This window comes from Crocodylus siamensis, chromosome 11, assembly GCF_052110815.1.
Source record: "Crocodylus siamensis isolate JL-2025a chromosome 11, ASM5211081v1, whole genome shotgun sequence".
Taxonomy (NCBI): Eukaryota; Metazoa; Chordata; order Crocodylia; family Crocodylidae; genus Crocodylus; species Crocodylus siamensis.
This window is the reverse complement of record NC_143405.1, coordinates 27,083,089-27,109,858: the sequence shown is the minus strand read 5'-3', so window position 1 is coordinate 27,109,858 and position 26,770 is coordinate 27,083,089. Positions and strand designations below refer to the sequence as shown.

General features: G+C 47.3%; 1 protein-coding gene across 3 annotated transcripts in view; it reads right to left on the bottom strand.

The window, feature by feature from the left end:
- IP6K1 (inositol hexakisphosphate kinase 1) overlaps positions 1 to 26,770 on the bottom strand; it is a 103,418-nt gene that overhangs the window by 37,502 nt on the left and 39,146 nt on the right. The window contains exon 4 of one of the 3 annotated variants that reach the window (XM_090023044.1): positions 1,712 to 2,043. The exons of 1 other annotated variant lie outside the window; for it this stretch is intronic. In XM_090023044.1, the coding sequence (XP_089879170.1) occupies positions 1,712 to 1,934 (223 nt within the window). In that variant the 5' untranslated portion in view covers positions 1,935 to 2,043. The remainder of the gene's footprint in view (positions 1 to 1,711; positions 2,044 to 26,770) is intronic. One more of the 3 variants, XM_090023045.1, reaches the window with a different exon arrangement.

The window sequence follows — 26,770 nt, the reverse complement described above, 5'->3', positions numbered from 1 at the left end:
GGCCCTTGGCCCAGTCGCTGTCTCACTATCTCACTCTCCTGCTGGACTGCTGGCCTAGATTCTTGCCCTTTGGGCTATACTGTAGCTTGCATCTTGTCCTGGAAAACTCCAGCCTGACGTGCCTCCCTGGCACTCTGGGACCTCCTATCCTCCCCTATCAGTCCCACCTGGTGTACTGGTCCAAACTCAAACCAACGTAAGTGCACTGGCTGCAACTTAAATCTAAGTGCACTGGTTGTCTACTAAAAACTCCCATTCACTGAGTGTCTCTGATCCCTATCAACCCTCATCTCATCACTTGTTCTCATGCTTGACAGGGTCCCAGTCAGTCAACTACAAGTGAAGGCTGAGAGGGGATCTGGTGGCCATCTATAAACTTACCAAGGGGGACCAGCAGGGAATGGGAGAATCCCTGTTCCCCCGAGCACTACCAGGAGTAACTAGGAATAAAGGCCACAAGTTGATTGAGAGCAGGTTCAGGCTAAATATCAGGAGGCACTACTTCACTGTCAGGGCCGCTAGGATCTGGAACCAACTTCCAAGTGGTGCTCGCTCCTACCCTGGGGGTCTTCAAAAGGAGAAGAGATAATCACCTAGCTGGGGTCATTGGACCCCAGCATTCTTTCCTGCCCATGGCAGTGGGTCGGACTTGATGATCTGCTCCTTCCGACCCTACCGACTATGAAACCTGCAACAGCCGTCTTGCAGCAAGGATCTTTCCCCTTTGGCCTGCAAGGCCAGACTGACCATCCTAGCTAAGGATCTGGGTTTATACATCTCCCAGGCCCTGCCCTCTTCCGTTCAGATAAGTCCCTGGACTAGCTGCAGGTGTTTTCTGATTTAGCTTACTGGCTTAACTCCAAGGTAGCTTACTGCCACTGGTCATTGCTGCAGTACTATCTTGTCTCCCGTACAGGGCTCTAGCCTACTGTACTACTACAGAACAACTAGCTCTGCAATAGGTAGTGGTAGCAGGTAAATCCCTGGGGACCCACTCTCTGGCAGATCATAACAAGCAGCGTCCCCTTCATGAGGCTCTCCCGGCTGTTCTTTTCATCCTTAAAGTAACAGGAGCCCTAGGCTCCCTGGTGCAAAAGGTCACTTTGTTATTGTTCTATTTTCACTCAGTTTGAACACAGGGTGATACTAAGAGCTCTTCAAGGAGGCTCAGAGGAAGCAACTCTTTCATTTCTGCTTCTGTTAAGCCTTCAGAGGCAGAAGTTAAATGCTGCCAGCTGCCTCTTCTCTTCTCCCCTACCAAAGCCTAGACCATGGGTACTCTAAGTACACAGCTGAAGAGAACTGATCCCTTCCATTTAACTGTTTCCTTGACTGGTAAGAAAAGCTACAGTAACCTTTCTAATATGCCCACTGAGCTCTGAATTGAGTTATGAAGAGAATTTCACTGCCTTTCCATTTATTTGGTATACATCAAATATAACTGAGTAGGGATCTGGTTAAGGACTTAGATTGAAGCCTGGCAGTACAATCAGCATTCTACTCTAGATGTCTCTATATGCATCTCCAGCTGCCTGCTTAATGTGAATGCACAAAGAAAGCCTTTCTTCACCGAAGTTTCTATCAAATTAATAGTTAGCAATGAAATAGAAGGACTTGAAATGAACCAGATGAAGACCGTAACACCACAGCAGCACATCAGTGTTTCCTCAGTCAGAAGCCCCATGTAACATGCAGTGGTGTTGGGACTCACCTTTGTACTCAGGTGTGAACTCCTTCATTTCTGGGGGCAGGGACTCATAGAAGCGCTGTTCTCTGGTAATAAGAGGCTTGCACACGGTGTGGTCGTCGTAGCGCATCATGCTGCTGTGGCCACCCACCTGGTGAATGAAAGGCTCCAGCAGGACCCCTCTGTCTCCAGCTCGACTGGCATTCTTGCCATACTTGCCCACCTCCATGGTTTGGCAAACACACATTGCGTTGGGCACCGGTGACACACTTGGGGCATGGGAAGAGCCGCATGGGCTGGGAGGGAACAGCAAGTCACAGCTAGAAAATCCCTGGTATTAGGATCGTTCTGATAATCTGGAAAACAAGAAGAATCCTGTGAGACAGGGTCACACTCTCAGACAAACCCCAGGCTCCTTGGGACATTTTACAACATGAAGCTCAGTAAGTTTTCTACTAAGGAAAACATGTCTGCAGACTTCCAATCACACTCCACTTACTCTTGCTACTTGTCTTGGGGCCACAGTTCCTTGTGCTCTCTCCTTACTACTACCTTGGTCTCCATGAACTCAGATTCTTTACCGCCTGCATGAATTTTCCCCTTTTTCTAGAGTCTCTCCTACACGTGTTTGCCAAGTGCTAAGAGAAAGGTTGTATTGACTAACATTGTGATTCCACCATCAATATTTGGATTCCACCACTTTCCACAATGTAGCTGACTATCCCATTACAGCAATGTCACAATGTAGCACAAGTTACAAGGGAAATATCCTGGTGAGATGCCAAACCTCTTCCCCTTTCCCTACCAACAGCAAGCATTAAGAACAGCACAGACTCACCAAAAAGTCCTCTGGAATATAAATCCCACCACTACATTTTTAGGATCCAGTTGACTAAACTGGTAAATTCTAATTTGTCTTCTCCTACTTCCCCTTCCTAACATCTAGTGCTTCCCCTTTAACCCACATGAAATATGATCCAGCATTTTTCCAACTGCCTGCACTGATCCCCTCTGAAGCTGTTCACTGGCTTCTTGCTTCATTATTAGACACTACATTTGAGCTTCCTGCTGTTGCATCAAGGTATTCCACAATCACAGCTCTCTCTCTACTTCCCTACTTCACCCTCCACTTTGCTACATCAGCAGTGTCAGCTTCCACACTCCCTCAGGCATTCCCACATATTCATACCTGAGCCATTGTTGTTAATGTGAAGTCACATTAAAAATCAAAGATGATCAAAATTAAGCTTCTTACTTTACACCTCCAACCTTCCCTCTTTTCTGTCAAAATGGATACTTTCGCTGCCCTATGTCATTCAGGCCTGCAACTGGGGCAATTGCTACACTATCTCTTTAGAGTAGGGGTGGGCAAAATATGGCCATATACGGCCCACCAGGCACTTTCATCCAACCCGCAGCATTCACCAATGAATTGTGCCCCACCCAGCCCTTCAACTCATAAGGGTGGGAGCAAGGCACCCACGCATATGCACACCCCGCAACATATCCTATTGTGCCTTGCTCCCACCCTAGTGGGCAGAAGGGCCCAGCCCTGCCAGCAGCAGTTTCTGATCAGGGCTGCTGCTGCCTCTGCTGCAGCCACCCCGATGGGAACCTGCTTGCTTTCCAGGTGTCCAGCAGGCAGGGAAGACTGTGGTGGTGGGGGCAGGGGCAGTGAAGCTGCAGCTGGGTGGGAGTGCAGAGGGCAGCTCAGAGCCTGCACCTAGAGGGGCAACAGAAGCGCAGAGCTTGGCTTGGCAGGGTATGGGTATGAGGGAGGTTGGCAGGTGTGGGAACCTCCCACACACTCCCCCAAATGGTGCACAGCCCCCACTGTTGGCAGCAGCAGCAGGTGTGGGCTCTCAGGTGCTCATGCCAGGCGCAGATGCTGGCACCCAGCAGCGTGTGGCTCCAACCAGCACTATGGACAGTGGGGTTGTCACAGAGCACTCAGGTGCCCTGCGCCTGAGAGCAGAAAAACAACTTGGGGGAGACCCCTAGGGGCAAGATGGGGGAGGTTCAGCTGCCTGTTGCCGGGGCAGCCAGAGTAACAGGTGCTGGTTGCCAGGACAGCCGCTGGGGAACCAGCTGACAGGAAGGGGCAGGGCCTGGCCCATATAAACCCAGGTGAGAAGCCAGTTCCCCTCTGGCGACCAAGGAAGGAGGAGCTTGGCCAGTGCAGACAGAAGGGACAATTCTGACCTTGTGAGCATCCCTGGAGCGTTGCTGGGGTCTGGAGTATTTCCCCCGGTAGGGATTGAATGTTGTTTGGCTGGACAGGTTAGTTTTACTTTATAGCCCAGGGGGCTTTGTATTTTGTGTTTGTTGTTGCACCAGAGGACTGGATGAGGCTATTAGGGGTTGAAGGAGGCCTCATAGGGGCTCCAAAGTAGCGTGGGGACCCCAGTGCCAGGGTGGGCACAACATTTGGGGTGTATCCCATCCCCAGAGCTATTGCACACCACATGCCTGTAGCTCCCTCACTCATACTATGGGAAGCCCCATACTGGAGCCAGCTACCTTCACTGCCCCCTGCTACACAGGTCCCTGGACTCCGCCAGGAGTGGAAGGAGCCCCTATCCCCTGCTTCCCTGCAGAGTCCAACATAGGACTTCCCCCAGTATGGGTGTGGGAGCTGCAGGCATGCAGCATGGAGCCCCTGTGATAGAGGCAGCCAGGCAGGGTGTGCTTCCCACCCTCACATGAAGCGCTGGTAAGAGCCACACCACACCCTGTCGGGCACCAGCACTGGTGCTGGCCATCAGTGCCCTGAGCCCCTCCCCCCCATCCCTCCTCCTACAAGCAGCAGGGGCTGTGCACCATGTGGGGAGCTTGTGAGGGGGCCCCACAACCCCCATCCTCCCTCTCACCCACACCCCACCCTCTGGAACCAGCATGTCCCAGAAGGGGGATCCACACGTCCCTCGCATGCTGGATCCAGTGCTGCCAATTCTAGCCAGTTCAGGATTGTTGCAGTGGTGCCCACTCCAGAACCCATGCCGCTTGTGTTACCTGCCCCAGACCAGCTGGAACAAGCACCACATGACTTGCATCCTAGACCAGCCAGAGCAGGAACTGTGGGCACTGGTTCCAGCATGTGGGGGGGAAACAGGAAGGGCCAGGGAAGACTCTGGGCCCAATCCAGTCTGCAGGGTCAGCCCCATGCCATTCATCCAGCCTGTAGACTATCATAAGAACTACCATTTACTGGGTCAGATAATACTGTATCCTGTGTTACACAGTGGTTGAGAGTGGATACGGAAAGAGGGAGTTAACAGAATATAACCAGGGTTTTTCCTTGAGTATTTAAAGCCTAGGAAGTTCCAATTCAGAGGCTGTATCCCTAGCTCCAATGCTCAATAGCTACTAAGGCACCTTTCCTCCAAGAATTTGTCCAATCTCTTTTTAAATATGATTACATTGTCAGCTTCTACATCATCATGTGGCAATGAATTCCACACTTTCATCTGCTGTGTGGGGGGGAAAAAAAACCAACTTACTTCTGTTTGCTTCTATTAGCTTTAAACCGACTACCTACTTGTTTCATGTTGTGACCCCTAGTTCTCGTATTGAGAGATTGTAAATAATAAAATTCCTGTATAATGTCCCTCCCTCAAGCATTTCTTTCTAAAACTGAATAGGCCCAGGCTCTTTAGTCTCTCCTCATGTAGAAGCCCTTTCATACCACTAACATCCTTGTTGCCCTTCTGTGTAAACCCTTCTATATCCTTTTTGAGGTGTGGATACCAAAACTAGGCACACGTATTCAAGATATAGATGCACCATGGGTTTACAAAGGGACATAATGACCCTTTCTGTTTTGTTCACAGTTTCCTACCTAACAATCCCTAATATTTTATTTGTCTCTTTGACAGCTGCTGAGCACTGGTAGCTGATGTTTGTAGCAAACTGTCCATAGTGACTCCCAGATCTCCTTCCTGTGTAGTACCACTTATCTATGCTAAATTTCATCTGCCACTTAGTGGCACATCTGCTGAAAAGTGCCAGATCCTTCTGTAGTTCCTCACAGTCTGCCTTGGTCTTTAAAAATTTGAATAATTTTGTGTCATCCAGAAATGTGGCCACCCTGCTACTCGCCCCTTTTTCTAGATAATTTATGACTATGTTAAGCAGCACCAATCCCAAAACAGATTCCTGGGTGACCCATCTTTCCATCCCAAACACTGACAATTTATATTCATTCTTTGTTTTCTATTTTTAAGCCAATTTCTAATTCCTGAGTGGAGCTCCCCTGTAATTCCATGACTACCTAACTTCATCACAATCTTCTGATGGGAGACCTTGTCAGAGGTTTTTGGAAGCCTAGACACACTATATCAACTGGACCGCCCTAATATACCTGCTTATTGACATCCTCAGAGAACTCTAGTAGGTTTGTGAGGCACAATTTCCTTTTGAAAAAACCATGCTGACTTCTCCCCAGCAAGTCACGTTCATCCATGTGCTGAACAATATTTTTATTATTCTTTCCACCAATTTTCCAGGAACAGAAGTTGGACTCAATGGCCTACAGTTCTTTGGGTCCCCTCTACAGCCCCTCTTAAATGCTGGACTCACATTAGCAACCTTCCAGTCCTTTTGGTTTTTAGCAATAAGTTGTATATTACAGTTTGGAGTTCAGCAATTTCCAATCTGAGGTCCTTCTGGAGCCTAAAACAAATGCCACCGGGTCCTAGTGATTTGCTACTGCTCAGTTAATCAATTTCCTCTACAACCTCATCTACTGAAACCTCAATTTGGGTCAGCTCCACTGACTCGTCCCTAGAGAAGATGGATCTGGTGAGAGAATCTAACATCTTCCATGGTGAAAACAGATGCAAAGAATACATTTAGTTTCTCAGCAATAGCCCTGTCATCCTTCTGTGCTCCTTTTACACTGTAATCATCCACAGGCACAAAGGGCAAGATAAATCTGATGTCCCTATTTGAGGTAGCTTTAGTGCCCAATGGGCACTCAAGACAGCTGGATTTGATTCCCAGCTCTTTTACTCCTATTTCTGAGACCTAGGGCTATGTCACCTCAATTTCTTTAAAACAGGGACAAAGATAACTTCCTCACTGGGAGAGTATGAGGATAACAGTCCTTTATGGACAGACTATGGAGACTGAAGTCACATCAGTAACTGAGCAGGTCAAAGCCTACGTAGTGCTGTACCTACAAAAGGTTTTTTTACTACTTTGCCACTAACTCCTAAACCCTCAAGATACAGATACAAAATTTTATCAGGTAAAAAGGTTATCTACTCAGTAACCCTTTTTGGTAATTTTAGGTGCCAACCAGGTCCTGATCTATTTCTAGCGGCCCAGCAGCCAGTCCAGGGAAAACTATGTATAGAAGAGCAGCAGAGGTATGTTTGTCCTGAACTAAGACTCAAACAAATGGAGACTAAACATCACAGGCTGCAGAATAACACATTCAAGAGCTATCCTAAACATTCACATGCAGGTGCCATGACCACAAAGAAAATGATCACTGGAAATAAAACATTCAGAATTAACACACTAGATGGGGTAAGAGGACACTTGGCTAAGACTACTGCTCTTAGCAAACAAAGCAGTAGCTGTAGCCCATTGCAAGTACAGCCAGAAAAAAAAAAAAAAAGCTTCATACTAAATAATTTATTCAATGGACTGAACTCTTTTCAGACAGTAAGTTTTCTGCAAAGCCTTTTTCCTAAGGGCCTTTTATTCATTATTCACAGTTGCTCAAGCACACTTCTTTGACATGTGATTAAAAACACTATGTAAAAGATTACTACACAGAAAATAAAATTGAGAGCAGCCTTAACCCACTACAAAACTAACAGGGCTGTTACAGGTTACTTTTAAACCATTCTAAATCTGTGGAATGCTAGAAGTTAGAACAGTTTCAGAGCAGTTGCAGCTTAAGGTTTAATGCCATCTCTGACCTGCACAATTGTGACTTGCCACTAGAGGGCCTGGCGAGCAGGGGAATAGCCAGGAGCCAGGACTCTGTATCTCCTCTGGGACTGGAGCCCTAGGAGTGAAGCACAGCAAGAGGATGGACTTCAGGGAAGCATGCCTCCACAGGCTCCAAGCTCTCACCATACTTGCTCTTGACAGCCTTTTCTCCCTTCCCCCCACAGGCATGTAGGAGGCCAAAGACAGAAACTACACCCCTCCCCCAGATTCTCCAGCCTAACAAAGCCACCCAGATGAGGGGTCAAAGGGGAGAACCCAGGGGCCTACACTGGGTCTCCTGGGGTCCTTGAAGCCAGCGGCATAATGCCATGTAGACTAGGGTCATACCCACTGGGGGCAGGTGGGGGTGTTTGCTTGGGACTGGTACTACCCCTTGCGTAGTAGAGCTTTGGAGGATGGAAAGTTTGTCGTTGGCAGAGGGTCTGGGAGCTATGCAGCTAGGGATGCTGAATGACTGCAAATTTGTTGCTTATTTTCTGTGAAGCAGACTAACAATACCCTAGCACAAACTAGGCAGAACAGCTCAACAACAACCCTTGAAGCGGTGTATCTAAGATGCTTAGAGGGCACTTAGCACAGTTCAACACCCTATAAAAGCTCCCATTTTAATTTCGTTTAGTATAATTTAAAGGTAACCTATAACATCACCCCAATACTGGATACTTGAACCCTTAGGGAGCATCACTCCTGTGTTTACATGCGCCAGGTTGTCAAACAAATTAAGCTGGGTCCCTGGCCAATGCCACAGGAGAAGAGAGGGACGGTCTAGCACTGCCCCCCACCCCCCGGTCTGGCCCCCACTGACCCCATGCCCATGCCCTAGCATGCAGCTGTGGAAGCAGGGAGACAGCAAACCACACAAGAAAAAAAAAAAAAAATTAGAAGCAAAATGAAAGCAAAAGCAATTCGAAGGGGTGAACTACAAAAAAGTAGCAGCACCATCTCGTGAAGAAAGAGGCTCATTACACGTCTTTGAGTGCCTTTGTGTTTGCACACAACAAATCCATAGATGTGATGCTTTAATTCCCGGCAAGCCAAACTAAGCTACATCAAGGAGTTTTAGTTTAATGCCCAAGAAAGACTTTTAAAGTGTTGGGAAATTCTGCTCACGCAAACAGACATGCAGCTGCAGAGCACAAAAGGGCAAAAATCATGGCATGTACATGGGCCCTTAAGGATTACACATACTGTCTCATACTAAACAACTGGGGCATCACATCAGGTATTTTAGCTTACTGCTGTTAAAATACATAGTATTTGCTCTGTGCATAATGTAATCTTTTACTGAGAACATATTTGAGAGAGACCAGTTCACACAAGCAAATTCTTTGATTATTGTCAAGAACAGCTGTGTTTGTTCCCATTATATAGCAAGTAGGGGCACAATAACAACAGAAGGGTACACATTTAGGAAGACATGCTGCGACCCACACTGCACTGTACTGGACTTATAGAAAAAGGTCAAAGAATCCAGTTGGCAAGGATTACATAACCACACACAGATCAGCAATTTTCCATTAAACTCCCCCTGCCTCTGACAGCGAACTAAAAAGATTTCCATTAAAATGGTGTACTAAGAGGAAGCTGACTCTCCAAATTTTGAGTTTAGACTTGTGACAGCTGAAACTATGTCTGTGTGATAAAGGTGCTTGCTGAAAGCTCTATGAAAATTAGACTAAGTGTTTTTCTGTATTTGTTTAGATATTAAGCTATATGTTGTTGCTAAGAACCTAATTAAAGTTTAAGATGTAGCAAGGCCTTGTATAAACTAAGGCCTAGTAAATTTAGCAAAGCCTTGAAGTAGTAACGCCCTGTAGAGTAATTAAAATTACCTTATCAAAGGAATGCAAGTCTTGTATTGCTATTGGTCAGTCTAAGGACAGTTGAAGTAAAAGGAATTGTATGCTATCAGTACCATTCAGAAGCTATAAATTAGCTGGAATATCTGGAAGCCATTCAGACAGAAGATACAGCTCTGTGAAAAGGATTAGTTAGCTGTTGCCCTGGATCAGTGGGCCCGTGGACCTCAAGGAGCCCAAGAACTGAATTCTAGGGTCCTTCCCGGTACCTCTCGGACAGCGCTGATTGGGGACGTCTGACTTCGCTGAACTTTGTGGAAAGAGAAACTTGTTGTACAACAGGCATCAGAGGGGACTGCTGATAAATTGCCAACGAGAATTGTTCCCGTCTGTCATTGTCTGTCTTCTTACTATGCGTAGTTGTGTTTTTGTTAAGTCAATAAACCTTTCTTACCTTTCTACCCCTGACCACACTCTCAATCCCGAACCCTCTGCAGGCAGCTGGGACAAGATTCCCATCTACCAACATCTGATTTAAATCATATATCAACTTTGTGTCTCGTAGTCAAAACAGTGATTTTCAACTGGAGTTGCATGCCTGTGGCCTTAAGATCCTTTCAAGGAGGCCACAGGATATCATGCAATGTTAGTGTTGTTAGGTGTGCAAACATGATTTGTAAGGTAAACCCAGAGATTTCAAATAGGAATCCACCTAACAGTGTCTTGCATAATGCTTCTATTGAGGCATCCCAAAAATAGCATCTGCCTTTTGTGCAGCTGCATCACACTGAAGACACACATCGAGTCTGTGATCTACCAAGACTCCCAGATCCTTCTCCATAGTGCAGACATCCAGTCAGGTGTCACGCACATTGTATTTCCATCTTTGACTATTTCTTCCAAAGTGTAGCACCTTGCACTTGTCAACGCTGTACTTCATTCTGTCAACTTCAGCCCACCTTTTCAACCTGTTAAAATCCTCCTGAATTATGTTCCCATCTTCCAATGTGGCCACAATCCTTCCCAATTTTGCGTAATACAAAATTGCTCAAGAAGCCTTCAGCGCCAGCATCCAAATCATTAAATAAACATGTTGAGCAGCACTAGCCTCAGGACAAATCCCTGTGGGACTTTATTTGAAACTTCATTACCCTTTGCTTATGGCCATTGAGACAGTTAGTTATGCACCTTAAAGTCTTTTTGTCCAGCCCACATTTCCCTATTTGTTAATGAAAAGGTCACATGGAACCTTTGTCAAAAGCCTTATTGAAGTCCAGATACACTATATCCATAGCATTCCCTTCATCCACCCAAATGGTTATTTTGTCAAAGGAGATCAGGTTTGTTAGAAACAATTTGTTCTATGCTAGCTGCTTGTGATCAGCTATTCCTCCTCCAAATGTTTGCAAATGGACTTCCTTTGGATACGTTCCAGTAATTTTCTGGAACTGAGGTGAGACTAACTGGTCTGAAGCTCCCCAGGTCCTCCTTTCTGCCTTCTTTAAAGAACAGAACTACACTACACTGGCCCTTTTCCAGTCCTCTGGTACTTTGCCTGTCTCTCACAAGTTAATGAATATTACTCCCACGGGCCCTGAGACTGCCTCTGCCAGTTCCTTCAGTACCCTGGGATAAAGTTCATCAGGCCATGCCGACCTGAATTCGTTATTTTTCTGTAGTAAAAAAAAACAAGTGAAAATTAAGGGCTGGTATCTTCTAACAGAGTGCTTCGACTTTAACAAGGGGTGCCTCACATTGAATAAAGAGTGCCTCAAGTCTAAGAAGGCTGCAAACCACATATTTGTATGTAGTACAATGGACACAACACATTTCTAAGGCCCTTGGCAGACATTACATTTGAAGTAGGATTAATGCATGAACGGAGCAATACATTGTAACATACCACAAGTTCAAACAATTTATCAGCTGATAATGAGCCACAGAAATGGTGATCCAGCCTCAAAGATGTTACTTGTGAATGAACTTCAAGAATATTCTGCAGTTAACATCACATTTTAATTTGAAAGCTGGCACATTACACATATGATGGTAGGCTTGGCAAATCCTTCAGTATCTCAGGGCAGATTGCTCTCTCCCCCACCTTGCCTTCTTCCAAGGGGACTCTCTGTGACTCATGCTGAACTCTGCTGCCCCAAAGTGCATTTGGCACCTTCTGGGTCAGGTAGTCCCATAACTTCAAGTGATCAAGTCATGACTCACCACATCTCCTCTCTTTTCCCAACCATCCTTCAAGCTTGTTTCTTTAAAAAGACATTTAGCACCTTTTCCCGATGAGTACCGAAATCACAGCAGCTGCAGGCAGATTTTTGTGGAAAGACTGGGGGCCAGGCAGCCATTTTCATGAGCCAACTGCAGCAGGGCCCCCTACATACCTCTGATAGGCCAAGAGGTCCCAAAAGTCCCATCCTTCCCCACAAATTGTCAGATGGCTCTAAACCACTGCTTGCTAATAATAATGCATCAATTAATAGCTTCTGGGGGCTTAATTCCAATTAAGCCCATGGAAGCCATTAACTGATGCATTTTTAAGCAATCTAATCACCCATTAATGGCTTTGATGGGCTTAATTAGGGGATTAATCCCATGGAAGCCATTAATTGATGTGTTAATAAAAATTCCAAGCACTTAAGGTCTAAAATGAAATATCTTAATAAAATAAAGAGACACACACCATGAACTACAAGTAATATCAAATATACACACTTTATTTACTAATACCAACTATATACACTTTAATAAAGAACATTATGAAAAAAGTAGTTTACTGAAACTGACTGCTAACCTTGAGACAGGCAGTTCATGCTAGGTATTAAAGTCATGCATGCTGCACCCAACCATAGTAGTTGTATACATTCTCTGTCTCTGTGGTTTGAACACTTGTCCATGCACTGAGATGGCACACTCAGCATTCATCGAGTTCATTGGAATGGTGAGGCGTCTTGCCAGGGAATAAAGATGTAGAAACCAGTCACAGAGTCCCAGAACACAGGCTCAGGCATAAGCATCTGGCATTCTTTGATGAAGGTCATGCAAACAGTATGTTCATGTTCTTTCCCCCATCCCAGGATTGTTTTCAGTAGCTTAGGGCCACAACTCAAAGACACCTGGTTGGGGTCCAAAATGTGAACAGTGTTAAGGAAAGAGTGGTGGCAGTAACAGGTCATACCTATAGTATTGGTTCAGCTTCACAGCTACTGCCTAGAACAGGTCCTTTCTGTACTGGTTATCACAAGGACAGCTTGACAGTTCTTGCTGTCTTTGACCCAGCTTATCAACTCCATAACCTCGTTGTGTGTGTGGTGGATCACAGCCTGCCAGCCTTCAAACCAGGTCAGGAGCTCCATGAACCTGGTGGCACTGTCAGCCACAAACGTCACTCAATCATGAATGTCGCCTCACCCCAAGAGATAGTAAAGCTTAAGCATGCATTGTGTGCCAGGTGTGGTTTCCAGCTCTGCAGTCAGAAACTGCTGGTAGTGCTGCATATGCTTGGCATAGTAACAGACCATGTTGAACCAAGAATTCCACCTTGTGAGCACAAGCTCTAGTGGCAGCATCACAGAACCATGCGAGTCCCCACTTTGACTGGTGACAGACTCTCTGTACTGAACCTTATGACCTGAACCATGCCTGAAAGGTTTCTTGGAGGAAGACATTAAGCTATCCACCTCAGGAAACTGCATGCACCAGATGTCATGTACTAGAGACAGAATGTGCACATTGCAGGTGACATGAACAGCACTGGGCAGCATTCCTTGGAGCACACTGGAAAAAGCCTTGCCCATTGTCAGAGAGGAATGCTGAGACCTCGTTAAAATCTATGCCATTGCTGATAATTACCTTCCATGATGGTTTAAGACATGGTAGATAAATTGACAGATGAGACATGAACTGGCTTATTTTGAAACACAGGCGGGTCCCAGTCAGTCTAGCTCCCCAGTACAAATAAAATGTGCAGCATGTAGTTATCCTAAGGGTTGATGGCTCAGCCACAACAGAAAAGAAATGATATTCTGCCAAGGCAGCCTTTAGGAACTGTACATGCAAAGCAGTCACTGCAGGGAAATAGTCTTGGTGAAGCTTGTTGGCACATGGACACTGCCAGTATTTGGCACGTTCTGGGTCAGGTAGTCCTGTAACTTCAAGTGATCGAGTTTCTCTAGAAGGATGCTGACAGCTGCAAAAGCTCCCATAAGGGAAAATGCTGCCTCTTGCCTTGCCAAGCTGCTTTCTGTTGTCCTTTAAAACAGGGAGGATAGTCAGGCTTCTTGCTCTGACCTTCAGCCTCAGCAGTAGCCTTCCTCTGCAGGTGCACCTCAGATTCCAACTGCCAATTTATGCTGGTTTTCCTGGACATATCCAGAGTTACGTTGCAGAAGGTACAAAAGAGTCTGCCTCCATCTATGTGCAAGGTCCCTGCAGGATACTGTCTTACACAATCTAGAACTGAAATGTATTTGACTGCCTTAAAAGATTTCTTCTCAGTGGACATGCTGAAGAAAAGTCCTTCTCAGACAGGAGCATGCTGCAGCAGCATGCCTATAGGCATTTTAAAAGCTAATGTCAAAACCCTCCTGCTTCCCTGGCTGGCCCCTGACTGGCTCCTGGACTGAGCCTACATCAGGGGATCAGCCTCTGATTTGCTTCTTCTCCCCCACCCTTCTCTCCCTGCCTCTGCTTCAGCATGCAAGGGCTTCCTGCCCTTTTCTCTGCTTGCAGCTTTCTTTTTTCTGCCCCCCACCACTCAGGGAATTTGCACCTTTTCGCAGTCCCCATGGTTTTTAGCGAAGACCGCCTGAAATCGTGGTTTCCACAAAAATCACAAAATTGTGCTTTCAGTAGGTCCATACTTATATAAGCCAGAGCATAAACAAATACTCAACATGACATGCTTTATTTTCACAAAATAGGAATGTGACTGAGGGGGAGAAAACTGAAGCCAGAGACAGAGGGAGAGGGGAAAACGCACATACAAAGTACTTCACAGGGTGTCCCAGTGAAATTTAAGACCTGCTGCTCGTGAGAGTCTCCTTGGAGACCATTTTTTAACCTTAAGATGGAGGTGTCAAAGATACAGCCCACTGGATCATCATCATTCATCCCCCCGGTGCTGCCCCTCTGGGTCTCAGAGCTGAACACACACTGAATCCAGTATATGCTGGACTAGGCCTGCACAGAGCCCCCTACATACCAATTTAGCATCCTCTGTGGCCAGCCCAAGACCTGCAGTGCATGTGGCACCTGCCCCGGCCGGTCTGGGACTGTACTGCATGCAGCGCCCATGTGAGGCCAGTCTGGGACACGTGCCATATGTGGAACTGTCTCCAGGCCACCTATCCCAGACTGGTTGGGGTGGGTGCCATTTAGATCTGGGACCTGCCAGAGCACTTGCTGCACATCTGCAGTTGCTGGCGAAGATAGGTACCACACGTATGTACCACATGTACTACAGCATGTACCACATGCTGGCATCTGAGGAGAAAGGGCCCATGGGCCCAGTCTTGCCATGTACCACTCAGCTGGCCCACAAGACCAGATTAATTTGACGCCCCTGCTTTAAGAGTACCTATACAGGCAACTCCAGATCTTCCCTTCAGGTTTCTCTCCCCAGCACCAATGGGATAAAGGGTGGAACATATTCGTCCATTCCTCACTCCCAGTCAAGCATCTGACTAAGACAAACTTGTTGTCTACTAGCATTTGGAGCCCAAAACCAGACAGATCCACATGTGCTGTTTTGGTTGGTTCTTTTCATTCATTACAGTTTTCTCAAACAAAAAATCCCAAACAATTTAATTTAAGGAGTTTTAGATTCTTCTTTTCACTGGTGGGGCTTTGGGCTCATTTTCCCCTCCTGTGATTTTTATTTATTTATTTATTTTTTGCAGCTGCACCATGCAGCACCACGATTGGAGCCTGGTGCCTGGGGACAATTCCTGTTAGATCAGGATACTTGTCCCCATGAGAAAAGGTCACAGATATATGTACCTCCTCTGACACTGTGCCTCTGTCCGTCCTTTTGGTAGAGAAGCCAAGAGGTGCCCCAGACCTTCTCAAAAATATGGCACAGGGCCTCACTCTCTCCCCAGAGAAATAACTGAAAACCCCATGCTTTCATTGTCAGACATTTTAAACCAGCCCAGACCTTTGAAAACAGTGCTGCCAATTGATGAGGCAGTTCTATAACTGATCTGTATGGATCTACAATTTGCCAGCCAGCCTCACCCTGTCATCTGGCAAGTGTATCAACAAGTAGAGTCACCCTGAAGACAGTCTACTTATACCCAGGAACCAATGAAAAGTCACACCACCCCCGGTCAGCACCTAAAGACGAATCCTTGAGTTGACTACGTGTGCTTGCAGCAGCTAAATAAGAGCAGTACAAATTTGTGCTGGGGATTTTTGCCTCAGCGCACGTGCCTGGACATGTACTTTCAGGTCCTCCCGCTCCTCCCCCCATAACCCCAGTCTGCCCCTATCGGATTAGCTAGCCCTCTCGTGTTTTTTTTCTTTTTTGGTTTCCATCTCCCTTATGTGAAGCAATGGCAGGGCAGGAACCTTCTGGGAGGGCAGATTCCAACCAGGCCCCAAAGAGGTGCATGCCCCTACAACTCCCACCCTGGCGGCAGAGTCCAACTGACCCCCCTCCAGGGGCACACAAGCCAAGGTTGCGCCAGATGGGTGGCAGCGATGATGCTGCTGGGAGTGCGGCTATGGCAAAATCTGGGGTAGCTGCAGCCCCTCCATAGCCCCCACCCCTGCCCGCACCAAGAAAAGCCCAAAGCAGCCCCGCCCAGATCTGGGGGCACCTCCCCCCCATGCCTTCCTGGGGTGCAAGCAGCGGCAGGAGCCACCCCTCCCCCCCTCCAAGCCACAGCTCTGTCCTGCACTCCATCCCACCCTGTCCCTGTCGCCTCCCTCACCATGGGGGCATCTATCGGCCCCCCCCACATCCCTTCCCTCCCCTTCCACTGCAACACTTACCAGCTGCATGCAGCTCTCCACAATTAGAAATTGTTTTTCTAATTTTTAACCTATTTACATTCTCACTGATGTCCTGCCACACTGTTAGCTTCTCTCATTCCTTGGAGTCTCAGACCAGCAGAGACTCCCTATGCTTGATGAAGGCTGACTGTGCCTGAAAGCTTGCTAAGAACTTTTTTCCAACTACTCAGTTTGTCTAATAAAAGTTATCACATCTTGTGGCAGGAAGCCACCTTTGTTTCTCCCCAAAATCTCTGTGCTGTGACAATTTGATCAGGATGGGCCCAGCAGAGGAGACACACCTTTACCCTATCTCTTTAGGTAACCTGAGATGGATACATTCTTGAGGGAGAGGGGAAACCTGCTCCCTCTGCCTACTGGTGACTGGTGTCAGCTACCTGTGTGAGGGGCATCTACCTGGTGGGCTAGAGTCTGGCCAGCAACTACTGATGGATTTCAAATTGGTGGGCCGACAGCCAACAGGTGCTGGCCTCCACTGGACCAGGTAAATGAGGTCACAGGGGCTATATAAGTTAAGACTGCCCAGGAGGAGGAGGGGGCAGCAGCCATGTGGGGGACTCAGACTTAGAGAGGAGCTTTACCATCTGAAACTGACTCTCTCCCACATAACTAATGAGCTAAGAACAGCTTGCCTCCAGAGGGAACCTCCAACGGCCTCTGGATGATGCCTGTGAGTAAGCTACCTCGAGATCTGGTTAGATATATAGCTGGCAGTAACTCAGATGCGTGATCAAAAGGCTACCTCAGCCAGACTGTTTTGCTCTATGGGATTTCTACGATATTGCTCTATCTTGTATCCTATTTTCACCCTACCCCTGTAATCATTAAAGTTCTCCTTTGTGACCGGTGTAGGAGACCTATTGATGGGTGGGTCTAAATAATGCCTAAGAGGCCCCTTAGATCTGCGGACTAAGGGAGACTTTCCTTTTTGGCCCCCCATTTGGGGAAGTGCCCCAAGTGCCTGTACTGGGTCGAGTACCCATAGGACTATTAGGCCTGTGTTTCCCCGAGGACACAGGGCCGAGAGTCTCTTCTCAGGGTGGTGGCAGCTTACATTACCCCCAGGCTAGCGAGTGTGTTCCAGGAAAGGGGTCAGCCAGACACAAGGCAGACCTAGGGAGGCACTCTGAGCCTGGAAGGTGGTCAGGCGCAGTGAGGTGGGTGGCTCAATGCAGGAGTGCCCCCTACTGGCCTGCCACACATCTAACCAAAGAACCATGCTTGCCTATGTCCTTAAACCAACACGACTACAACCAAAAACTCAGCAATTTTCAAACAATGCAAACATACCCTGCCCTTTAGCATAGCTTCCAGATCTAATTTACTCATAGTGAAGAAGGGATTCATTTTAAATAATTACAAGCTTCAAGGACTCAAGCAGGTCCATTTGGTATGGACACTCCCTTAAATATACATCATTCAAGAGAATCATGGTACAGAACCAGTGCCAGGGGCCTGGCAAAACACATATACATATATGCATAAGTCATCATGACAATGAGAAGCCTCTGATCAAAGACTCTTCCAGTCCCTATTCACACTGACCAAAAAGTACAGAGAATGTTCAAAAGAAACCCAAGTTTGAACTTTCCTGTGTTTGGGGAAAAAGAAGAGGGGAAATATATACCCTTCCACTTATATTACAACAAGTGGCATTAGTAGGCTCTGTCAAAGGTGTGATGGCACTTTTGGTACTTTTGAATAAGAGTACAAGAGACACCTAGGAACACACAAACACATGAAGAATGAAAACACACATGAGCACCAATCAGAGAATCGGAGAAAAATTATGGTTCGAAGGGACCTCAGTAGGTCATCTAACCCAACCCCCTGTTCAACGCAGGACCATTCCCAAGTAGATCATTTCAGCCAAGGCTTTGTTAAGCGGGCCTTAAAAGCCTCCAAGGATGGAGATACCACCACCTCTCTAGGTAACCCATTCCAGTGTTTCACCACCCTCCCAGTGAGAACGTTTTTCCAAATATCCAATGTAAACTTCCCTTGCTGCAACTTGAGACCATTGCTCCTTGTTCTGATACATATCACCACAGAGAACAGTCTAGGTCAGAGACAGGAGTCTACACATGCAGGGGTTAGGGAGCAGATTTGTACCCAGTTTTCTGCAGCCCTGTAATGGGCCCCTGCCATTACTAGAAGGAGCTCCAGGCTCCCCCTGCGTGCTAGCCCAGGCGGTGGTAGGGAGCACAGGGCCAGGAGGCAGCTGTTTTCTGGTCCCTGGGTAGCAGAGAGGAAGGAGGGAAGGGGTTGTCTGCTGCCAGAACAGGGATAATGTTCCCCTGCTCCAGCAGCAGGGAGCTCCTGGCCCTGGCTCCGTGATTAGGGGCAGGAGACTTGGAAAGAGCTACAGGGAAAGGGCAGGTCCCAGCCCTCTACCCGATCCACTGGTGAGGCAGCAATCTAGCTGCCCCACTGGCAGACTGGGACAGGGGACTGGGACCTACCCCACCCCTGCAGCTCTTTCCAAGCCCTGTGCCTCAATCACCCAATCGGGAAACAGGGCTGGGATCTGACCCTGACCAAGACAGTTCCCAGGCCCTTCTCCGCACGCCAAGCAGGGGCTGGGGAGTTTGTCCCCCACCAGCTCCATGAGTGTGAAGCTGAGGGAGGGGAGGAACTGGCTGAGGAGCATGTTCTTCCCCTAGCTCTATGCTCGAGGAGCTGGGCAGGGAATAGGCTCCCAAGCCCCTGCCAGCAGGGAGCTCCCAGCACCGGTTCTGGGACCATGGGGCCGCTGTTGAGAGATAAGGGTCCCCCCGCAGGCGCAGAGCTGCTGCTGAAAAATAAAGGTCTCCCAGCCCCGCAATCATGATCTCGGAGCAGGGGGCTTGGAGTTCCCTGCTGAAGGGGTAGGGGGACACAGTTCCTGCCCAGGCTTCTGTGATGAAGTCTGCCTCAGCAGCAGGCAGGTCCCAGGGCAGGGAGCTCTCCCCCACCCCCTAGTGGACAGCTGATTAGGAACAGAGTTTGCTTCCGGTCAGGCATTTACATGAGCACTACAGCACCATTAATAATCTCAAGTAAACCTTCTACTTCCATTCGCAGGTTGCAAATTTACTTGGGATTAGGGAGGTTTAATACATAGTAAGCATGTACACGTGTAGGCGCATGGTGCTTACTTCACAATAAATTATGCTAATACAAAGTTAAGCATCTCATGTAGATGCGCCCACTGATTCCTAGTTGAAGAGCTAATTTTGTTTTAATCTAAACAAACCCACTCCTGACCGACTTTGTCTAAAACAAAATAAACTTGGCTTAAATCAATATAGTGCGTCTGTTTCAGTTTCAAATTATTCCTTCAACTAAACATGACGCCCTCAGGTAGCATGTTACATGACATCACATCTGCTCTACCCCTACATCACAGCTCCCACTAGGTCAGTGGTATTGCTCCCCATGACATCCACCAAGAGCAGCAAAGCCTCCACCTTCTTCACTATGCTGAACTAGATCATAATCACTGCCTACATCAGCACTGCCTGCCCAGGCCCTCCAGTCAGGTAGCACCTCCAACCTAGGAAACCCCTCATAGCCCACCTGCACCACCTGCGCTCTATTTCCAAAGGTTCTTCCCCAGACGACTGGGCTGCACAGCTATAGGAAGAACGATAGGCCTCTGAGAACTGCAGACTCAAAACATTCATCCCAACCCCCTCTATGAGACCTCCCAGCTTCGATTCGGACAGATTCGCCTCAACACACTCTGAACTGGCTATGGCCATTTCCACCACAATACGCATGAAATAGGCCTGACCCCAAGTGCCACTTTTGAATGCAGCACCCAAGTGCCACTTGTGAATGCAGCGCCCTCTCACAGACTGCAAACCACATAACTACAAAATGCCCTATCTTCCATTGCCCTCAACAACCCATATCAATCCTGTCTCAGCTCTGTCCAATGTGAAATATGATTCCAGCACACTGTTTTTGTCATACAAAACAGGACAAGGGGCTTCCCCCCCACCCCACATTGTGACTGGGGTGGGATGAGGGGGAGGAACCTTGTCTTGTATTTGAGTAACTACAGTAAATACTTTTCCATATTACACAGGGACCAAACTAACCTGCTCCTCTCCTGGTTCATGAAGCGTTACATGAGGTGCCAGGATGCCAAGAAAGAGCTGTTCAATTACTGGCTGAGATGCTATCACTTAAGCATTAAGTATGCCTTTGGGTGCCTCAAGGGACAAAAGAGGACACTGTGGGATGTATCTGCCTCAGATGATCGTCTCAGAGTGCTGTCTGCCTCAGATGATCATCTTAGCATTTGTTCTGCACACAGTACCCACAACACTCAGGGGAAAACCTTTCTAGAGACCACCTGAGCAATCTTGTTAGACGCACTCTGTCAAACCACCTTCAGTAACACCAGTTCACTGAGCAGGACAGCAAAAATGAGCTGACTGAAGGAGGAATGGGGCACATCCAATGACTGTTTTGTGAACCAAAAGAGCTTTTTATTAAATAGTTATAACAGTTTTTAAAAAATTGTGATTAAAGTGAATTACAAGAAAGTTGGGAAATTGCTTTGTCATATTTTTATTGTTCCCAATCTCTGGAAAAACATCAAGATCCAGGTTTTCAGTGCAGTCATCATCCTCACTCTCCTCTACAATTATGAAACATGGGTGACCCAATGTTGTCATCTCAAGAGCCTGGAGAGGTATAACCAACCATACCTCCGGAAAATCCTCTGTACCAAATAGGAAGATCACCACACAGACACCAGTGTCCTTGCTGAAGCCAGTGTTACCAGCACTGAGTCAGTGATCCTCAAGCACCAGCTTCACTGGACTGGACATTGTGTGCAAATCCCTGACTTGACTTCCAGCTTAGCTACAGCCTGAGATCATCTAGAAGCCAAAGGAAATGCTACAAGGACACACTGAAGGCACAGACACGAGCCTATCCTCTGTGTCCTTAGAAAGTGCCCTATCCTGTGTGTCCCATCAAGAAAGTAGATGCCAACATCAAGAGCTGAGAAGACCTGGCAGCTAACTGACTCCAAAGGCATCACAACCTTAATCAGTAGCAGACCACTTCAAGGTAAAGTATCTTGTCCTCAAAGCAGAGAAAGTGGAAGAAGGAAAAGGAAAGAAATCCTGGCTTACAGCCTACTCTGGCCAGCAGAAAGAACTGCAACTTCTGCAGATAGACCTGTGACTCAAAGATTGGCCTTTTAAGTCACCTCAAGACCCATAAATAAGCCATAGCAGAGATCATCCTCAAACTGAGAAATTGCCAATGAGAACAAGAAAGTGATTTACAAGCAAATGGCGATGCTCTGTCAACTGGAGGCTGGGAAGGGAAGAGGCTGATGCTTACCCCTATGGGTGCTAGTGGGACAGGGGTGTAACCCTTGAACTGGGGTATAGATCTATAAGGCTGCTGCTGGAAGCCCTGGACCAGAGGCTGCACAGCTGAGGGCTGGAAAAGGTAGTTCTCCCCATGGCACAACACAGGGCTGAGGGGGCTGATCAGGAAAACCACAGCCTTAGTGAGATACCAGTTCAAGTTGAGAATACCAGATCTGGATCTTTCTGGTGGAGGCTGCTGTGGCTAATACTGCCTCTGTTGAAACTACTGCTGGCCCTTAATGCTTTTTGTCTACCTGCTGAGCATGGCTAAAGGCCTACTGGGTGTCTCTCTATCCAGATGGTGTCCATCAGCATCTTCATAGCATTTCTCCTGGCCTGGAACATAGCTGTGCACTTGCCTTGGGAGATGCCTTGCCTCACCAGGTCAGCACACCAGTCCTTGTGAAACTCCATCCTGAACCTCAAACTCAACAGCTCCAATTCTCCTGATGATGCCACTAGGTCACTTAGCATCTCCTTGCTCCATCTTTTCCTTCTCCTATGTTGGAAGATTCTTTAAACTATGATCTTTAGGTCAGGCTTTGGGGCCTCTGTGCCTAGTGCTATGGGAGCTCCACTTAAGCAGGTGTTGAAACGGCAGTAACGAAATAAGCACCTTTTTTTAAAATGTTGGTGACATGGAGATAGTATTCTGTAGATGAACTGCTTAGGTCAGCTGTAGGCAACCCCTCTCTACGTGCTCTCCTGTTGTTGGAGGAGATGGTTTTGCCCAAAGACCTAACCTGGAGAAGGCAAGCCTGCTTTGGTGGCTCTGTGGAAAGAAGAGGAGTGCCTCTCAACGTAAAGTCTTGGAAGACAGAGTATCTCAGAGAAAATTTTAATGCCTATCCCCAAATAATTGGGAGTCAATAAAGCATGTCATTTACACCCTCCTGGCCTAAGAAGCATAACGAAAAAATGTCAGTTACTCCCTCCTGGCCTAGTTGCAAACACCACAGAAGATTTATAGGCTCAAGGTACCCCACCCATTACAGCTGTCTGCTTCCAGAGAACCCTGGTTGCTACCCCTGCAAGGTCTCCACTGAACTCTGGAAGTGACCCAAGACAACTAGCTGAAACATCTTCAGTCTCTTGCACTCCTGGGTCTGATCCCACCCCACCCCACAAACCCGACATTAACTGGATCTTCAGGTGCACACCTGCTGCCACCACAGAGAAGGAAGGAAGCCAAGTTGAGCTGTAGACAACAAACTGTTTCTGGGACATTTAGAGCCATTTAAGCAATCAGGAGATATTTGAAAGAACCTGACTGTAGAACTGGCCTTTGTGCTGTGAAAACTGCAAGTCACCTCATTTGCGCCCCCCTCCTCCCCCACTACATACAGCGACCTGATCAGGCAAGGAAAGAGAGTGAGGGGGGCAGAGAGTTATGGTGCTGGGATTCCCAGTGTTCAAGGTGTATAGTGTGTGAAACTGATCCTATCCTCTGTGTCCTTAGCAATTTTTGCCCTACTGTGAACTGCCATGCTCTGTTGCTGTTGGGAGGCTGGTCATAGGAGGGCTGTAGTCTGCTCATGAGTAACGTTTTTTCTTCCCCTCAGCCTCCCCAATCCAGTGCATTACATGAGATTGGTAGCCTTACAAAATAAAAGCATTACCTTGGCTAATTACTCTAGGAGCATGTCACACTCCAAACACCTAAGATGCAACTGGTGTTGTGGGCCTTCTTATGTATTCAGTACTTTGAACTTGGCACATCACTGGTGCCAGTCACAACTGTGTTCCCAAGCAGCTATTTCAGAGGCTACATGCGCTCATAAACAACCTGGTTCCAGTGGTGCATCCTTAGCGAGTGCCAGGTTTTCTCATCACACCAGAGAGCAAGGAGGTCCAGTACCTGTGCCTACCTCCAATTAGTGGAGTGCCTTATAAATGTAGCAGAGGATAGTGCTGCTAACATTCTCAATGCAAGCCAACACATTCCAAGGGGTCTTCACCCAGTTCCGGTACAAAAGACGCCAAGTGCTTTGGATGAGGACCCAGCAAAATGAGGGTTATAGCACATCTTGGCACCTGACTGTAAACAAGTGAGGTCAGACAGATCCTGTGACCCAGGAGAAGCCTGTTTGGTGAGTCACACAGGTGGCTTCTCACAGCATGGGAGATGAGTGGGAGGCAGAAACCACTGCGGGATTCTGAAGGACTGATCAGTTCTGCTGGAGGATACATACATAATATGAAGCAATTTACACTAAAGCATTTCAAAGTTGTTCCTGTTTTTTTCAGGGTCATAGAAGGTAAGCTGGAATTGGGTCCAACCCCCTTGCACAAAGCAGAAAGGACAACTAGGGTCAAGTGACCCCAGCAAGGTGACCATCCAGTCTCCACTTGAAGATTTCCAGGGTACGTGATTACACCACCTCTGGAGGGAGCTTATTCCACAGTCTGGACATCCTGACTATAAAAAAGTTTTACCTAATGTTGAGGCTGAATCAGTCTTCCAGTAGTTTGTGGCCATTACTCCTGGTTCTCTCAGGTTCCCTGGTGAACAGGTGTTCACCGAGCCACTGATGTACTCCCCTAGTATAGCGGTAAGCTGCTACCAGGTCCCCTCTCAGCCTTTTTTTCTTCAGGTTGAAGAGTCCCAGATCCCTCAGCCTTTCGTCATATGGCTTGCCGTGTAAGACTCTGATCACACAGGTGGTTCTTCTTTGGACTCTCTCAAGCTTGTCCATGTCCTTGTTGAAGTGTGGTGCCCAGAACTGGATGTAGTACTCCAGCTGAGGTCTCACCAGTGCTGAGTACAGCAGAAAAAGCACTTCCTTGGTTTTGTTGGAGATGCATCAATTGTTGCATGTCAGAGTATCATTTGCCCTGCTAGCTACAGCACTGCACTGCCAGCTCATATTCATACTGTGGTCTATTATTACCCCCAGGTCCCTTTAATTTGTAGTGCCAGTCAGTCTGGTGCTGCCAAGCCTGTAGGCATGTAGGGGGTTGTTTGTCCTGCAGTGGAGCACTTTACATTTCTCAACGTTGAACTTCAACAGATTCCAATCTGCCCAACTTGCCAGCCTGTCTAGGTCTGCCTGTATCTGTAGCCTACCTCGAAGTGTGACCACACTTCCCCTGATGTCACCCGCAAACTTGACCAGTGAGCTTTTCATCCCCACATCCATATCATTAATAAAGATATTGAAAAGTATTAGACCAAGCACCAACCCCTGCAGGACACCACCACCCACTTCTCGCCAAGATGATACAGATCCATTCACTATGACTCCGAGTCCTATCCTGCAGTCAGTTCCTCACCCACCTGACTGTCTTGCAGTTAAGCCCACAATCCTCCAATTTTCTAGCAAGGACATCATGGGATACTATACCAAAGGACTTTTGGAAGTCAAGGTATACAATACCTGCCCTCTCGTGTCCAGGTGGCATAGAAGATGAGGTTGGTAAGGCAAGGAGATGAGGTTGTTTGAGGCAGAACAACCCAGATTTGAAGCATCATCACTTGGGTACTTCTGTACCCTCCCTTTTTCAAGCACTTTAAAACACTTGAAGAACTTCAAATGTTATGTTTGTCTCTGTTTCATATCATGCCCTTACCAGGCCTAGCTATCAATGCTAGTATAAGGTCTTCATAGAAGCCCTTCTCATGAAAGAATTCTCCAAACCTTGCAGAGTATTTGCAGATCAGGCAAACCATTGGAATACCTTTGCTGCACATCTGAGAATCAGAAAATTCCAATGCTATTTCAAACGCCTGTTGTCAATGGGTACATCTATACATGCTATTAGGGGGCAGAAATAAACTGCACAGCTTATTGCTCCAGTTTATGGTTTCTGGGAAGCTCCCAGGCACACATCTGCACGTGCACCCAGACCACAGCACATTGAGGCTGTCACAGCAGCCCTGGCTGGCAGGGAGCCCATGGGGTCAGCCTGCCAGCCCAGAGCTGCTCCAACCAGGCTAAATGTGCTGAGGAGGGGCTGGCCAGGGTACAAAGGTGCTTCAGTGCGAGGCTAGCCAGCAGCTAACCCTGGTACTGAAGCACTCTCATGCCCCAGCCAGCTGGCAAGTCTAAACTTGCGCTGCTGCACATGAAAAAACTCCGCAGCAAGGTAGAACTTGTATTTACGAGTCCTACCCTGCTGCAGAGTTCATTAGTATTGTGCATCCTAATAGGGGAGCACATGTAGATGCTGAGACATTTACCATGTAGTTAATTAGGCAACTGTGCAGTAAACATCTTGTATAGATACTCCCAGTAACTCTTAACTGAGTCACAGAGATTTAGCTTTGCATACTTTAAAATGGGTGGGCAAATGCAACCCACAGGCTGCATGTGGCCTACCAGGCCAATCTATCCAGCCCACAGGGCCCTTAAAAAAAAAAATTAGAAAATTAATATTGATCTGCCCCTGGCTGCCTGTCATGCAGTCCTTGATGGCTTGCCAAAACTCAGTAAATGGCCCTCTGCCCAAAATAATTGCCCACCCCTGCTCTAAAAGCAACATTTGCTCCAGTTGCACTTACCTTCATTTGTGAACTCCAGTAAAAGAGCTGCAGGGTCCTCCTAGCATAATGCTATTTTTATAGGAAAATTAAATAAATATGATTTTCTGCTTCTATTTTTTGTTGTATGAAAGGTGAAACAAAAGGATTTTCAATGCACATACACACACACACAAACAGAAGATACCACAAATCTGACCCCAAATTTCCAGACTTTTAGAGCACTCTGCAGGCTGGATAGCAGCTCCGCATGCTAGATATCACCCAAGGTCCAGGGGTTGAGCACCCCTACTTTACACATTCTGTTTTCATTTACATATGGAGTAATACACACAATATTGCTCTAGGTTATTTAGCTCAAGCTGCACCTGCTTCTCTCTCACACCTGAGGAAGGCAAATTAGTGCTGACAGCTTGTTTAATCTCTCCCAACTACT